Here is a 17,505-nt window from a genome sequence, read left to right on the forward strand (position 1 = left end):
CCTGGACTACATAATCTAGCCACTGTTTTTCACTTGCTGTATTAAGTACTGAACAGAATAAAGAATATCCAATAATCAATTTATAAAAGCACCCCCAAATCCCAGAATTTGTTGCTGCCTGGAATCTGTACTTGTTTTGACTAGAGACCTTGCCCAATAAAGTTTTACTGTCTTAATTTAAAGCTCTTGTGACAAATGTCCTTGTGATATATTTACCTATTCTCTAGGTTTTGGTATTAGAAGACAGGCAACTGGTTACAAAATATGTTAGGGTTCTTGAAAATGTAGTTTGGCTGCCAGCCTTTAAGGATAGGTTAATTGAGAGCAGCTAGTTCACGGGTATACAGAATTAACAATACTTCTTCCCCTTTATCTGATGCAGGTTCTCGCTTTAACAGTGACATTGTCTCCTATCTCAGCTCTGGCTTTAACACTGGTATCACCTGCTATCTCACTAAATCTTTAGTTTTTTGCTCTCCTTGTTGACTCTTCCAGAGCACAAGTTTCTATTTCAGTTTGCTATATTTCTAGCAAGCTCACCAGACAGAGAAATATTACAGTACACCATCACCATCAGAATCCTATCCTAGATGCCTGGTTCTGACCAGCAAACGAAATAATACCCATCAGAACTATGAGTAAAGCTAATAAAAAGTATGACAAACAGTATTTCAGGCATTATTTTCACTAGAAACCCACCATTTACAAGACACCCCAAATCAGTATGGAAAGGCACCACTTGGAATGTATGCTTAGTTTGAAGGTATTGCCACACCACATTTGAAACAGAACCCTACCCCTACCAGAACGGGTTACAGCTGTTGAACACAGTATACCCAATTCCTCAACAGCAGCCCTGGGTCATATCAACACCAGTAGATGGAACAGGTAGTCAGGAAAGCCTTACAAATCAAATAAATAGAGTTATATGACTCTTTTTAAACTGATGAGATGGATGCGGCAAAAAGGAAAGAAACAACGTTTGAAAAAGTAAAGTCGAAAAGACAAATTTAGTCACTAACAAATTCTAAGACTTACAGCAAAGCTAGACTTAACCATTGTAGGAGGGACAAAATAAATATACATTTTATTTTTTCAGTCCACAAAGAGAGTAAGTTGTATGTCCTAGGAGCTTAAATTGGAGCATCCTTCCAGCTCCTTATGCCACTACTTTTTGATGGCATTGATGGTGACCAGCCGTGAGTATTTGTGTTGAGCAAACTTTCTACTTTCCAGGCATCTGCTGGCTGGTTATGCATGTTTGGATACATCTGCTTTTTGTCTACTCCATTCTGTATGTCAGGACACATATCCTAATCTCCAGAAAATCACAGAGATTCTGGAAAGTCACTCATGACTATCGGTCACTTAGCTTCTCCCTTTTCCATTTGTGTCCAGCTACTTTAACCTCTTAAATATCCCAGAAAATTTTAAGTGATTAAAATGAACACTTCTGTGGACCTCTGTACCAGGGCCAACGGAAGCTACAGGAAATCAGCCATCCACTAATAAACAGAGTGATTTTAAAGACTCAGGAAGACAGAGGAAAAGATACATGGTACAAGTGTTACCATAAACAGTAAAGGAAACAAACCAAGGCAGATCAAGTAGTGGGGAGCTAAAGTAAAAGCAGATATAGGCTCCTTAAAAAAAAGATGCATAACTACTGCCTACTTAAAAAATGGGAGCCATAAAGATGAGCTAAATTTTAAAAAACATTCTGGAAAATACATCCATAAATATCCAGTAAGATATGTTGATAAAATCAAAGCTCTACAGTCTACTCAGAAAAATCATATAAATTTCACTGTAATAGGCTTGCATTTTGCTAAAAATAGAAATTCTACACAGAATACTGCAGGTAAGTGTATATATTTGTGGCAATAAACAATATGTGCAAACCACTGGCAGAAAAAAATAATAAAAGCCCATAATTTGGGATGGAAAAGCTGTGCCTTCTTAACAAAAGCCAAGAGAAGTAAGCATCATACATTAATGGGCTCATTCAGAATTCACTGTTTTATGGGAGAGAAGCTGTGAGAGTTTATATGCAAAACAGTTGTAAAAGCAACTCAGAGAAGAAACAAGATTTCCCTGTAGCAAGTATCTATCTTTATTAATGCTGGTCATTCCTTTAAATAAGGTTAGATAGAAATGTTAAGAAAATTTTGCAAGCAGTAATTTCCTGTATTAGGATTTATGAGAGGAGGAAAATCTATAGGTTATATAAATTGTATATTTATATATATTCATACATATTGGTGACAAGTTAATTGCACAGTTACTGTGAAATAATGCATGCTATTTTATGGTAATAATGCAGTAAATCTATTGGAAACAATGGAACTGTAATTATATGGTAAGCTGTGTTAACGATACCACTTTAATAACCTGATGACTGTGAATTTAACTTATGTCAGCATCGTACGTACCCTAAAGTGATATACTGCATTCCTTCCCATGGTACAGTAATAAAGCAACTTAATTACCTATTTCTTAGGTTAAAATAGTTCTAGCATCCTGAATTAGAAGTTAAATAGTAACAGAATAATGGGGAAACTGTTGGCCTCACTAAATTCAACAGGAGTTTTCAGTGGGGCTCGGATGACTCTTGTCACATCTCTCTCGCTACATTTGCATTCACACACCTCCGGTCAGGTTGGTGTTGTGTGTGTCCCAGATCCTCCTGACAGTCCTGTAACATGGGCTGGAGTTCTTCCTGGGGAGAGGGGGTGAGAGTGGCAGTTGACTGATGGCTATAGGAGACAGCGGCTGGAGAGGAAGCTGCTCCTCGGACAGGTGGAGTAGGACCTCGCTCATCTTCTTCCTCTTCCTCTAGCTCATCCTGCTGCAGATACATCCTTGCAGGTGGCACAGGACAAGGAATTTCTTGGTCATAGCTAAAATTAATTTTTTAAGAAAATAAGGACTTAAATTTGTACTGTGTAATTAGCATATCTGATACATGTATTAATAGCCCAGAAACAAACCATTGTTCTCTGTGCTCTTGAGAACAGCTCAGTGAGGATGTGCTGAGTGCACGCACACCACTGTCAGTAAGTGCTCTCCAAATTGCCACACTACAGCTCAACGAGCAGCACCAGAGCAGTGCTGGAGGAAGGTCTCACTGCCAGCTTGTAGGGCAAATTACAGTTCAATTAACTAGTGATTAAAGCAGGAGATGGAGGATGTCTTCATCTTTCTTACCTTTCATCCACTGAAAGACTGTAATCTTCACTGTTGCTGTGAGGAGGTGGATGTGCTGGAGGGGGTGGGAGAAGATCTGCCCAGTTCATGCCCGCTTGCTTGGGAGCCTTTGGGGTCCGAGCACCCTTCTTGTGCCCTTGACTCCCTGTGAATAAAAAGCAGCACACATGTATAATGCTTTTAAGTCTCTCCTCAGCACCAGCTATGAAAACCAAAATAACTGTAGTCCCTCCCAGATGCTCTTGCATTCTTTGAGAATTTACTGTTTTGCTCAGTTTGGAGCAAATAGGCATTCCTCCTTTTTACACCAGTTTGTACTTGTAGCTTCTTCGTAGAATTAATCTACATTTTAAGTGGTTGAATTTAGCCAGAAACTTTACATAGCATGGAAAAAAACACATGGAATACAAAACTTTGATTTTTAAAATAAACAGTCAAAACGCGATAAAACTGTAAATGAATTTTACAAGCAATGTCATTAAGAGTGAGCTTCCTACTTCTGTTAATTACATTAAAGATTATCATCTAAAACAAATGAGCTGTAGACATATTTTCTGAAGTGCCTTTATCCTACTTAATTGCCAGAACCTAAAATACAATATGATACAGATATGATCTATTAAAGCTCTACTGTTGCATTAAGTCACTGAATATAGGTAATTTGTACTTGTCCACTGAAACATTTTAGGCACAATGAAATTACTGCTTTTAGTCTAAATGGCAGGTGCAGTTGAAAATAATTACTGGAAGAACTAAAATAACAGAAAAAAAAAAAAAAGATCAATGAAGTATTTCACAAATGTTTTCAACTACTATTACTGGAAAATTACAGCTCATAATAGAGCAATGCGCTTTAACAGTTCAAATAATTTTGAATAAGACCAATTATTCAGGTGGTCTCAAATTTTAAGTTTGGACATGACTATGATGAGAACTGGCTCAACAATTGTTCCTTAGTATATATACATTTTAATTCTTTGCTATTGTAACTCCTTTATTGTAGATAAAGTCGCTGTAGTTTCGAGTACGTTTTAGACTCCTTCTCATTTCTCTCTTAAACTGAGGCATGATTTTATATTATCACAATAAAGCCTTATGGACATGATTAAATATGCTGCAGTGAGATTTAGGAAGCTTGTTTTTTTCACTTCTGCTGTCTCAGATTTTCCACTCTTACAGACAGCAGTTCTGTTTATTATTGTCCCACACTAGGTGCCAGATACACGTTTTAGCGATGTAAAATTATTCTTCTGCTATCTCAGTATGTCAAGCAAGACCCTAACTATCCCAAGGCGACCTGCATTCTGTACCCTGAGCACCATGATATATACACGGTTCAACACAATTTATTTATTCCTTTGGTCACCTTGCTTCATTCCTGCTGGAGTCCTTGGCACAGGACTATAAATCGTTAGTTATGAATAACCCTAATAAGTGTCAGCATGGAGAACACCACCCTCTCATTTTTAATTTGAGTGGGTTCATACCCCTGAGATGTTTCATGCTGGATTTCAAGTCTTAACATCTTAGAGCATAGGCTCAGAACCACATCCTGATCTTGTAGACCTGGGAATGGGCAAAAGGCTGTCTCCCAGAACAAAACCACTGAGCAGCTGGGAGAATTGTGAGCTGTGCTTATCTCACCCCAGCCACTGAGAACTCAGATCATCCAGAAGCACAGCAGGGCTCATATTTATGTCCCTACTGTGCCTTGGTCAGAACTGGTCAGGACAAAGCACAGGCTGGGCTTAAGGCAACTGGACTATCAAAGGCAACAGCAGAACAGAATGGGAGAAGTCCCCACCTTGATTAGTAGATGTAAAGTTCAGGGCACTCGTGGCTGTGACTGTAACTCACCCTGTAACTGGTTTGATGTAAATAAACACAGCCTAACTACCAGACTTACAGTAAAGCCCCAAACCAAGCCCATGTGTAGTTTCTAGTTTAGCTCATATACCCCTACCAGAAATCAAACCTGGAAGTGAACAGGTTATACCACAATGATAAAGCATAACTTTTGAATTAAAACATATTCAGTGGTCCCAAAGTACAGAGTGCAATTTCAGTGCTCTGGTCAACACAAAAAGCTGTTTTGTTTCAAGATTTTTACAAAGGGTTTTTTACATCATTTGTAGAGGAGATGCCAAAGAGAAACAAAATTTAATTGTCTACTGTCTATATCTAAACAATGTACAAGAATAAATTTGACATAAAGTGACTGAAACCTATAAAAATTTTATGTATGCCTGAATGCTTTTTTACTCAATAAAATACATGGGTTTAATTTAAAAAATGAAAAACAAAGCAGCTCTGTTGGGTATCACTCAGCTGCTTTGGTATCTTCAGCTGGTTCATGAATTGGGTAAGTAGACACAAGAGATGGGAAAAAACATCACTGAAGTACCAGGAAGGTAACACATAAATTGAAATCCTTTTTTTTTTTTTTTTTTTTGGTGACAGTTGAGAAGAAATTTCTATGACTTGCCCATCTGGAAAATATAACATTAACCAGGAGGCCATTAGCATTTGGAAATCCAACCTCTATCCGAGTTCATGACTTCCACAACTTTGGAAAATCAGTTACTTAACTGACATTTAGATGACATTAAGAAATCACGAGGATGCAACAGAAATATAGGCACCTATTGGGAGGACAGTTTTTGTGCTGTTCAACATCTACTGTCAGTAGATTCCTCCCCATCACTCCTCCTCTAAGCCCAGTAAATATTGCCAATTACAACTACAGCATCCAAACACCACAAAGCCTAAGGCTTGGAAAACCCTGCAGGTACTCACCAGATGTACTACTGCCTCTGTCTGAGCTGTTGTAGGATCCACCTGTATTCTGGTCATATGACTGGTTGTAGGGAATAGTTGGAGCAATGTTGTCATTTACTCGGTAATCTGCAAGTTTAATGGTATGGTTAATGCTGCCCTTCAGGAACACAACTACTTTTATATACTTGCTTTGTAACACAGAGTAAGATCTGAAAATAGTGAGGAAGAAACAAATTCATTTTTTGGAAGAAAAAACATCCTGTAATCATGCTTTAATTTAGCTTGTCTCTAATTGAAAAATTAGGGGAAATCATGGGAACATAGCTGCACAGCTAAAATGCAGTAAAATGGAATTCTATGCACAAGGTTTTCACAAAGCCTCTGCAATGATCAAGTCTCAACAAATATATCTATGTTTCTATATATATATATATGACCTGTGTGAGAATTTTGCATACAAATACTGTCACCTTGATTGACTTTCCATGGTCTCTGCCTAATTTACACATGCAGGGCAACCAATGGACTGCGGTAGCTACTTTTGGTCTTTCAAAGGTGACAAACCCACATAGGAGTCAGCCCTGTATAACAAGGGCTGCATGATCTGCTGGAGTAACAATGCAGCTCCAGCTGAATTTGGTTTACAGCAGAAGAGGTCTTTGTTTCAGGTCTGCTGGCTCCAAGAATATTTTTATTTACACTGGATCATGCAGGTTCTACAGGCAAAGCCTTTTTTGCTAACGGCTGTCACCATAACTTTCCTCTCCAGTTCCAAAGCACTTGGTACATACACTTAGTACTTTTAAATCTAGATTTGGCAACCAGATCTGTAAAACTTCATCAGGAAGTAAAATATTCATCTGGCAGAACAATACTCTCATGCTAAAAAGCAATTGCAATTTACAGAGAACAGAAAGGAGGTAAGTTACTCTTCATACAGCAAATAAAACTGTGTCATAAACAGAACCACTGGACGTAAGGTAGTGACAGTGAAGCACAGCATGTAACTCATCAACATGGTTACTCTCCATCACAAAAGCTAGAGGTATAATCAGCAGCAAGATGGCTTTGACTTAGGAAATGAGAAAAACAAGATCAGAATATCGACTCATAAAATAGCAAATCAAAACAAAAATAAACAAAACTAAGAATTCAGCCCCCATCTGCTGCAGAAATGTTTGTGATAATGTAAGCATGTGAAAAAGAGCAAAATGATAGATTCCACACCAGAGTGTATTCTGTAATAGTTTCTCAGCCTAGTTGCATTCCACAGACCACGCTGAAGCCCTACATACCACATATGTTTACACAGAGGATAAACAGTAAATCAGCACTCTGAAATATGTATATATGACTGTCAGCAGACAAGGCTTTAAGGGGGCCTTTCCACACTACAATATGCTAGAGAATATGCAGCTGTAATATACACACTTTGAAAGATGCAGTATCTCCCAGCACATAAAAACCAAACATGTTTTAATTCCCAAAGATGTACGTAATACACAGTTCATGGAAGAGAACAATTACAAAAAAATACAGCTTTCACCCTCTAGTAAGGAGTCAAACCCCTTGAATTTTCTTTTGGCATGTTTATGTCAAGGGAAGGTGTGACATTTTAAACTGCCCTTTGAACTCCTCTGTGAGTAGATGGGTCCGGTAGAGAAATCAACATTCCTGCAATGAAATGTTTCTTTTTACTGGATCACTTATCACTGTGTGATCACTTGAGTTACAACAATCAATGCAAAAAGTTCCGAGTTAGAATGGGTCCAGCTCCTAGGGACACTGTTTTGCAAATCAGGTTATTAAAAGAGGTTGCATGGTAGCCTGGAGGACTAGAAAGAAGAAATCACATACCTATTTCCTTCAGCTCCCACACAGTATATTAAAGAAACATGCCTTCAAGGCCTCAAAGGCACATTCTGATGCTTCCCGTTAACACTGAAATCAATTTATTTTTAGCTTCTGGATCCACAGACTTCAGTCAGGGTAACACAGGAATTTAGTTTCCCAAATTATGTGCGGTAGCATTGCCTCTCAATATGAGAATTGAAGGCTTGCTAGGAACAAGTCTAAAATGAATTGGATCACTCCATTTGTGTCCCCAGTGTACAACACAATACAATTTTACAGAGTTTGATATGCAAAATTTCATTCGTTTACACGAACATGTAGATTTAATGAGTCTCCATCCACGACTGGGAAGAGTGGGTTGACCTACTTAAAATTTAAGGTAGAGTATAATGTGACTACCATGCATCTGGCTTATGAATAAAATATCTGGCCTCTGTCCTAACCAATCCCTTAACTACTATTAAATTTAAATTAATCTCATATCCATAGGAAATGTATTTTATTTAACTCTTTTCTAAAGATACAGCTTGTTATTTTTTACAATAAATTCAGTATCTGAAAGGTTATTGTGGTGCTAATTAACTTTCTGACACTGCTAACCATGTATTTCTATATCTAAAGCACTGTTAACCATGTATTTCTATATCTAAAGAGGCAGAAGTGTAAAAGCACCACAGAAGCCTGTAATTGCTGAACCTGAAAGCTTTAGACTCCTGGAACCAGAAGGTCAAAACTCCTCTGATGCCTAAAGAGGAGAAACAAGCTAAAAGCTCTTCACCTTTGTTTAATTTGTTTTGCTCCATAATGTTGTACTGTATGGGTGGAACCTCTTGCTTTTGCTGAACAGAGGGTTTCCAGTGTTTCTCATTCGTGTCCCCGCTGCCATTGTTAACATTATTGCTGATATTGGACTGGATGAGCTGAGTGGTGGCATAAGGAGTGGGCTGCCCAGGCTGGCTGACAAATCTTCCATCCTTTAGATTTGGACTATTGAAGGTTTTCATCTCATTGATTTTGTTGCTGAGGTCCACGTCCCCATACACAGTTGACTCAGGCAACATCAGGTTTGTCTGCTTGTTGTCCAGCTGATTGTTGTAATTTGCTATACAATCGGCTAACCACAGAGGAGAGAAAAGAGAAAAGGTCATTCTGTTCGCTCACACCAGACTTTCCATGAAACCCCCTCTAACATTTCCTTACTGCATAACTACATGGCTTGAATCCATGTAGCAGACACACTGAGGCAGAGATACTGCCATTAACGATATGATTTACAGAATATTATTTACCTTATAAACTACTTCTCCAAAAGTAGGGTTCACTGTTCTGATTCTTTGTAAATTCAGACCTTCTGAATTGTATTTACAATGACTTACCTTGCTGGGCTATTCCATAGTGGCCATATAAACATTTGTATTTTTGGACATTATTCTCATAGCAGTATAGATATTCAATTCATAATTTCGATTAAAATAATTTGAATTGCAAGGAAAATTCAACCAAAACTTAATAGCAGGAATAACTAAATAAGACAAGTCATTTCATGTCACCTCCACAGTATCTAGACACTCTTGTATTTGTCATAAGAAATAGATGTACAATAGGTTTTTATGAAACAGACTGAGAAATGATTACATATAAGACAATTAAAGAAAAACAGCACAATGTAAAAAGGTAACTCAGTACCCAGTAGCAAGTCTTTATTTGATCATTGTTTCCTTGTACAATCTTATATTTTAACTTGAAACAAAAAGACAGAAAAGCAAGCTGGAATTTTTGCTGATTCTCATTTGCTTTGGATATTGCAAAATACATAATACCACAGTAATACCATTTTCCTGCATGCTAAAGATATATTGCATAGACAGCATGAATTCATTCTTCTGACATTGACTGCATCCTGAGATCACCACTTATTGCAGACAGTAAAATAACATGTGCTGATGCTCGGGCCACTACTGCAATGTCCCTGTCTTGCCCCATCTCTTGCCACTGTGTGACAGCAAGCCCACACATTTTTTCTTCTCCACATCCAGTCCACTGGGAGATACTGAATGAAGTAAAATAGTCTGTGGGTCAGCAGTTAGAAGGCTCAGTGGAACTAGCATTCAATGATCCTTAAGCAGAAACTTTAATTTTCTAGTTGATTAATGCATCAATAATTACATAACACTCACCAGGAATACAGTTTTCCTCTTTTAAAAGATGTTGTATTTACGCTAATGAATTTGATTCAAAACCTGAAGTCCGTTACCTGTGTCTACAACGAATTTACTGGAGAAGATGCCAAGTAAAACTGCATACAGAATTCAAGATTTCACCATTCTCTAAATGAAATAACTAGCAAACATACAGGATGTTCAATTTCAAAAATATTCCCTAACACATACATATTTTTAGAGATATATTACCTGAGAAAGGGGAATAAAATAATGCTTGTGTAAGAAAACCACCGATGCACATTTTCAGTGACTAACAAACAGTATCAGAACATGCCACATAGAACTTATCACTGCACATTTCATGCCCCCCAGCCTGTGGTTTTTTTGAAGGTTTTACTGTTTGATATATTTTTCTTTCTTATGTGAGGTGTTATTTATTGCCTCTGTTATTTATTGCTTCACAGTCTTCAACTTCTTGATTTCTAGTGTTTAAATTTTTTCATTTCTCTCACCTACTGAAACCATACTAGTCTTTCCTCCTTTCCAAGTCTATTGTATCATACTGGGCAATTATATACACAGTATATTCTTCACTCCTGATACCTCATGCTTTGCTACAATATCCTTGCAGAGTCACTTGTAACATATATTTTTACCTCCTTTCATTTGCAGCTACCTCTGATTTGTGTGTAAGGCAATATAATCAATACAGTATATGCAGTAGGTACATTTTTTACATAGACACATTAGAATTCCTCACAACAAGCACTTAAAACTGGTTTACCTACATAACAGAAGATTTATCCTGTTAGATCTTTTTTTATGGCATCTACTTTTGGAACAATCCATTCCCATTCTGTAGACTTGGAAGACAGTGCTATACTTAAAATTAAAATTAAAAATGCAGCTACTTTGCATTTTCACAACTACTGAGGGGATATCCATCGCTGCTGTTTCACAGCATTAACCAGCCCACGATGACAGAATTAAGAATATTTGGCAGAATTTCCAGGAAAGAAGAGACCACTCTGAACATATTGTCTGACCCACAAACTTCTAGTTGAAAGGAAAGAAACACTTTGCAACAGAACCAAGCTTAATCTGAAAGCTAAAATGAGGGAGAATCCACTGCAGTTCAATACAAGATGTTATAATAGGCTGCAACTATAAAAAAATGTGCTTTCTCTTCCTTTTCTGAATTTGTTAAGTTTCAGTTACCAGAACTTGCTATGTCTGTTCTTGTAAGCCATCCCTGAATCACAAACCTTTTTTATACAGGTACTGGTGGACGTGATATCCTCAGCCAGAGTGAGATACAAGTCTCTAATGCCAAAATCTCCCACCTTGCTCTGAAGCACCTGGCAGTGGTCATTGTCAGACAGCATTACTGCAGGAGATGAATTGCCATTACCACCACTCATGAATTACCAGCCATTAGAGCTGGCTTCACACAAATTACAGGAGGTAATGCTGCTTGGCACTTTTGCAACTTTACACACTCCCTCTCTGAAATGCTGGGACATACTATTACCAAAACCAGCCAGAGGTGCTTGTAGTGGAAAAGCTTCATTTCATTCCTCACCAGTAATACAAACTGGGTTAAACCAAAAGGAGTCTAAGGGCTGTTTAAAGCCCTTCAATGTGCAACAATTAGAACTCTGATATATATTTCACAGATGTGTTACCATGGAACTCATGAGGTTTTCTTTCAGAGCTCTCTGAGTCCTGCTCAAGCTCCCAGGAACTACCATTTAACCTAACATTTTGTAATTGCTTTAAGTGTATGAAGCTAACTTCTTTATTCACACACCCTACACAGAACACCAGCTATCCAATTTTGTACAGAATGGCACTCAAAGGGAAGTTCTGAGTGTGCCAAAACAGATTGACTTGTTGCAAGCACTGTAGCAATCTTTTATTTCTTGCTTCCCATCACATCCAAACCAGAAGGAAAATCTCATTAGCATTATTTTGGTATTTCTCCTCCATCCAAGCAACAAGGATGTACAGAACAACCTAAAAATGACCTTATCTGCTCTATTCAGAAGCTGAAACATATCAGTTCAGTGTGACTTTGGGCAGCATTGAACTGTGTAGGGGCTCCTTAAACCTGCTACAACTATCCAAAGGGGGGACGGAGAAAGGATCCAGAAAGAGACCAAAAGCACAATCATGACATAGAGGAGACATTACATTAAGTCTAAGACCACTGGAAATAAAAACCCAAACAAACCTGTACGCTCTCTCAGGTATTAGAAGCACACACTTTGTAAAGAAGATTCCTTAGCAAGGTAGAAACATATCTAACCTGGTCGACTGTACGTTGTAAGGTTGCCATCACTGTTGCCATTGCCAGAGGTGCAGCAGTTGATGGAGCAGTCATTGTGATTGTTCCCTGTGTTAGGCCAAGTATCTGCTAACCATGGCTGAGTGGCTGGTTCACTGATGTTTAGGAGTCCAGGCCTTTAAAAACAAAGCTTGGTCATTTCAAAAATCAAACAAAAGCATTTTCACATTGCAGTTACACTCTTCTCAAACAGTGAGATATTACAAAATAATACCACGTATCGAAAGGCTTGAGCACTGGAAAACACAGCTTGATTCAATTATTTAGCATTTTCTAGTCTCCTGTCTAACCTGTTCCTTGCTAAAACACTCAGGAGTGAGCAGTCAAGGGCAGTTCATTTTGCTGGACTATGCTGTATGTTGGTGTGCAACATTTACCTGACGCTTTGGTTTTCATTTTTTAATTTGTTTTTCCTTAAGAGGTTAGAACGCAAGGTAAAAAAGAGGAAATTGGAAAGGTCAAATAAACAAAAAACTCACACATGGAAGCAGGATGGATGTGCATAAGAGCCAAATTTAAATGTGAATACTCCCAAATTCTTGGTTATTTATGAAGCAAGTTCTCCTCCCCATCAGACAGCGCTACTGTGGTGCATCAAAGGAAACAGCAGGGTAACAGAAACCTCTGTGGCTTGGGAGCATTTGGATTTCACCAACCATGCTGAGTGGGTGACACACACTTCTTCATGAGTAAGCCATTCAGCTCCTAAGAGACTTTAAGGTAATTGGGAATACTGACCACCTGAAAAATATCCTGATACAAATGCTGCATTTGGAATAAAGTGTATTCCTGCCATCAGCAGAAAGGAACAGGGTTCCTTGTTTTCCAAGCTGCTGAATTTTTGTAGTGAGTGTTAAAGACTCTCTGATGAATGTTCTGTAGAACCTTTGGTGGCTCTTCAGTTTCCACGCTAACAATGCAGTGGCATGTTACAGTCCCTCACAATTTAAAATTGCCTTTGATACCTAAGGTCCTTTAAAAAAATAGATCATTTTAGCTACTGTCATATATGCACAGTCCCCTCCTCATGGGATTTAATAGGCAACTTCCCATTTGAAAAAGTGCAGAAACTATTTTCCATAATATTAGATGTGATGATCTTCAAAAATAAAATATGCTAATCCTCCTTAACTGCAAGTTGAAAATACAAGCTGCATGCAGTTTTTTGTGGGGGGTAGAGTCTGGCAGTGCTGCAGGCTCAAGTCATAGACTTAGAATGACATTTAAAAGATCTATACATATATGTGTATATATATTTCTGTACTGCATATGTCATCTGCCAATTTAACATAGGAGGTGATGAGGCTTGACTTGCTGTCAGGCTTACAAACCAGCCAATATGCATTCAGTAAAGAAGTTTTTTTTTAAAAATCTGAAATAAATATACAGCTGTGTAGGCCTGTGAGCAGGCCAGCTGATTTGAAATTCCCTGCTTTTTTTCCTACACTCTACTCTTACAATAAACCTACACCTGAAGGCATTTGGAGGAGACAAAGCATTCCAGAATGTTTCAGCACTTTAAAGACCTGTGTACTCGATTTTTGCATAGGGAGCTAAAGATCCTTTGTTTCTAAAATGTACTTTGCATTCACACCTGCTGCCATGTAAGAAATGTGGTGTGAGGTACATAAGCAGATGAGAATTCTACTAATTGGAGCCATTTAGGTGGAAGTGTAGGCAAGAGATGCTTGCATTACAGCTCCATAGCCTGGTGATGATTTGAGATCATAATTTCCAAAGATCTCTAACCTTGGCAGCAAATTTCTTGACTCCCTGAATTTCTGGACTGGGTCTGAGGCAGGGGTGGACAGAGCAAGTGGCTGTGTGGGTGCTGGCTGGAGTCAATCCAACACAATTACCATTACTCAAATCCTGTCTAGAAAAGGGATTGCCACAGAAATGGGTATTTTTTCAGCACCACACAAGTGGGGATTATGTTGAAATATATCACTGTGACATTTTGAAATCTGAAAAATGCTTTAACATGCTCACATAACTGCACTTGGCAAAAATGCTAAACCTTTCCAAAACACTGCAAATATAAAGTAAGGAAGTGAAAACCTTAGGAGGTTTGGATATCAAAGGATGGTTTCATATGCAAAAATAACTTTTTTTTTTTTTTTAAACTCTGCAGAACTATGTTTCATATCCTACAAAATAAGTTACATCACACATGCTGTCAATGCTATATATGCAAATGAACAAAAGCAGCATAGATGTTTGCACCTTGAATCAATTACATTGTTAGATTCTGGCACTGCTGCTGACAACTAGGACAGTAAAATTGAAGTTGATTTTCTAGAAGTACCGAAATTACTGTGTACGATGTAGACACTTGTGGGTTCATTTCTGTCCTCTATGTGAGTGTGCTCCATCTAGCCCGTGCTATGGGAAGAGTGAGAAAGCACAGTGGCACAAACAACACAAAGGATGTTAGCTGAGTATCTTTCTGAACAACTCTCAGGGAAAGAGAGGGTTCATCTCTCTCTTATTTTCTCACTATCCTGGAGTAAGGGCAGCAACCCAGTGATTTACAGATTTGTCCATTCAAAAATCACATGGTGACTGTTCTAGAGGCTTCCCTCCATGCTTCAATGGCCATGACAGCACAGCAGCACACCGTGCTGGGCAGAGATATCTGCCATTGCTCATAATATACCAGGTCCAGCTGCAGCAGGAGCTGAATAGCCTCACCTCTGCACAGCACTCAGGTAGACAGGGAATGCTTTATTTTATGCCTAATCGTCACAATTACCAAATTTTTGCACAGTGTTGCAAATTTGGAATCACAAGATGCCACCTGTGAACAGGCATTGTTACAGGACTTTGTTGCCCAGCTGGTCTCTGAGATCTTAGCTTTTATTTCAGCATCATGCTGAATCTTTGAACGCGACCTAGAAAAAAAATGGTGTGCTACTAAAGCACCACTGCCCTGACCTGTCTTTTTGCTAAACCACAATTTTTCTTCCTGAAGAAAACTTCACCTCTACAGAGGAAATGTAAATTACTGTTTTCTCCATGGCCATCCATTAAGTAATAACACAAACCCAGTGAACACGCCTTAGTTAAATCCTCAGTGTGGAATGGGCTCGGTTCTCAGAGTGGGGGGCTGTAAATTTAAAACCTGTTTCCCTCTCCTTCAGTGCCTCATCTATTTTAAGCAATACTTTAACTGTTTTGCATTCACAGAAAGATGTTTTTCCTTAAAATGTCACCTTATAAGCCGTTTTTATCTTCAACAATATTTTCCAATAAACATTTTCTTTCTTTGTAGTATTTGTGAAACAGCTATATTTCTTAATCTTCATAAATGCCGCGACTTAATTACTTTTACTCCCTTAATCAGGTGGTAAGCCAGGTCTTTATTTTGAAGTTAAAGCACTCCCTCTGCTGCTCATTTTTTGAGATGCAGTTTTTACAGGTTAACAAAGCTGAAAGTATTTCAAAAAATGTTTTGGAAATCAACCTAAACATTCGAACCATATACCCTCCTTCTAAACAGAAAATATATGGCCAAAATGTATAAATTAATAGATGAACTAAAACAACATATCTTTGCAGGCGATTATTCTGCCATCACTTACAAGGACAACTGAACTCCTGGAATCCTTGAATTTATTTGCACACAATTTATACCTATAAGAATAAAGCACATAATTACCTGCCTCCACTGCTTACGGCCTCTCCTCCTCTCTGATATGTTACTGAAATAGTTAAAGATAAAAAGAAGGAAAAAATTTAAAAATCATACAAGACTCCTTCAATAACAGTATTTATTTTGCCTTTGTTTCACTTTAGCTAAGACGATAGTTGTGCATTGTTTATACATTAATCCTGAGCCTCATTCTGCAAGCTATTGCTTCAAATCCAAGTTTAGACACAATACTTGTGTTGCTTGATAACTGCTAGTCCTAGCCCCAACAGGGTTTTATATTTCAGTTCTGTCCTGAACACACACACACACACACACATGTATTGCTTAGGAAAGCAGGAAGCCATACATCAGGTTGAACTTATTCTTAACATAACTCTGCTGACTTCAGTGGAGTTACTCTGTGGAAGAATTTAGGTCATATATTTATTTCATGAATGGCTGGATGTTACAGCTTTGCTGTACCTTACTATTTTGGCAAGATTAAAGAGGTAGCATGATTCTATAACAGACCTTACTTCCAATGTAAATAATGGCTCATTACAGCTGAAGCTACTGCAAAAACAAATGCTCTTTCTGAATGTTACTGCAGTACACCCAGGGAACAAGCACACTCTAGAAGTTTGCAGAAGCTCCACATTTTATAACATTGAACAACTGGATTTATAAATTATACTAAATAATCCAAAATTTTAAATAGATAAATCTTGGTTTAAAAACAGTCAAGCAGAAAGAATACTTTCTAAACCAGAAGGAATAGTCTTTCTAGCATTTCAGAAGTACTCTAACACAGTGGATGTCCACACGCATTTGTTTGGCTTGCATATCCTTCACAGGAAGGAAGATGTTTGAGAAGTTAGCTTTTAGGATGCAAACATCCAAGAAGAAACAGTGCTATAAATTTTGCACGTTTGCATTGGGTTTGGCAAAGGGTTAAGGAGACTGCCTCCCTGCAAATGCTGATGGATTCTACACTTTCCAGCTAGGAATGTGCTGAAAACAAGCAGCCAAATTCTGCTCTTTAGAAGAACTCCAAATTGGGAGCCTGCAAGAGAGAGATAAATGCTGGCAGTGATTACAATAACAGGATTAAAATGTAGGATGCATTCCTACAGGTAAGTCTTTTACTGTAGGTAATGCTAAGGAGAAGGGCCTGGTTCCATTTAAAGTCAAAGTATGACTGAGATTCTGGATTGAAAAAAAAGGATTTCTTTCCTTTAAGTGTTTTACATGCTTTATGTTTTTCCCAATTTCTTCTTTAAAAATCTCAGGACTATTTATTTTGCAGCTCTGACATATCTGAAGAAACCCTTGATAATTTCTTTTAATGTTAAGAATCCAATGGAGAGAATAGATGTTAGCTTCCAACCTCTGCAGAATTTCAGTGGCGTGCTACAGTGCAGATTACAATAGAAGCCCTCTGTTTAGCCAATTAAAGTAACAGCAAAATAATAAGAGTTTGAATTATTCTCCACTGAGGCACTCAAAGGCCTTCAGAAACTGAA

The 17,505-nt window shown here is 38.0% G+C and overlaps 1 protein-coding gene across 18 annotated transcripts in view; it reads right to left on the reverse strand.

The window, feature by feature from the left end:
- Positions 1 to 17,505, reverse strand: part of ROBO1 (roundabout guidance receptor 1) — a 654,072-nt gene that overhangs the window by 15,724 nt on the left and 620,843 nt on the right. For 17 of the 18 annotated variants that reach the window (XM_069024504.1, XM_069024524.1, XM_069024532.1 and 14 more), the window contains 6 exons: positions 16,010 to 16,052; positions 12,310 to 12,464; positions 8,618 to 8,953; positions 6,004 to 6,111; positions 3,208 to 3,352; positions 2,649 to 2,900 (listed from right to left, as the gene is read on the reverse strand). In XM_069024504.1, the coding sequence (XP_068880605.1) occupies positions 2,649 to 2,900; positions 3,208 to 3,352; positions 6,004 to 6,111; positions 8,618 to 8,953; positions 12,310 to 12,464; positions 16,010 to 16,052 (1,039 nt within the window). The remainder of the gene's footprint in view (positions 1 to 2,648; positions 2,901 to 3,207; positions 3,353 to 6,003; positions 6,112 to 8,617; positions 8,954 to 12,309; positions 12,465 to 16,009; positions 16,053 to 17,505) is intronic. The other variant, XM_069024580.1, reaches the window with a different exon arrangement.

Source organism: Aphelocoma coerulescens, chromosome 1 (assembly GCF_041296385.1).
Source record: "Aphelocoma coerulescens isolate FSJ_1873_10779 chromosome 1, UR_Acoe_1.0, whole genome shotgun sequence".
NCBI classification, from domain to species: domain Eukaryota; kingdom Metazoa; phylum Chordata; class Aves; order Passeriformes; family Corvidae; genus Aphelocoma; species Aphelocoma coerulescens.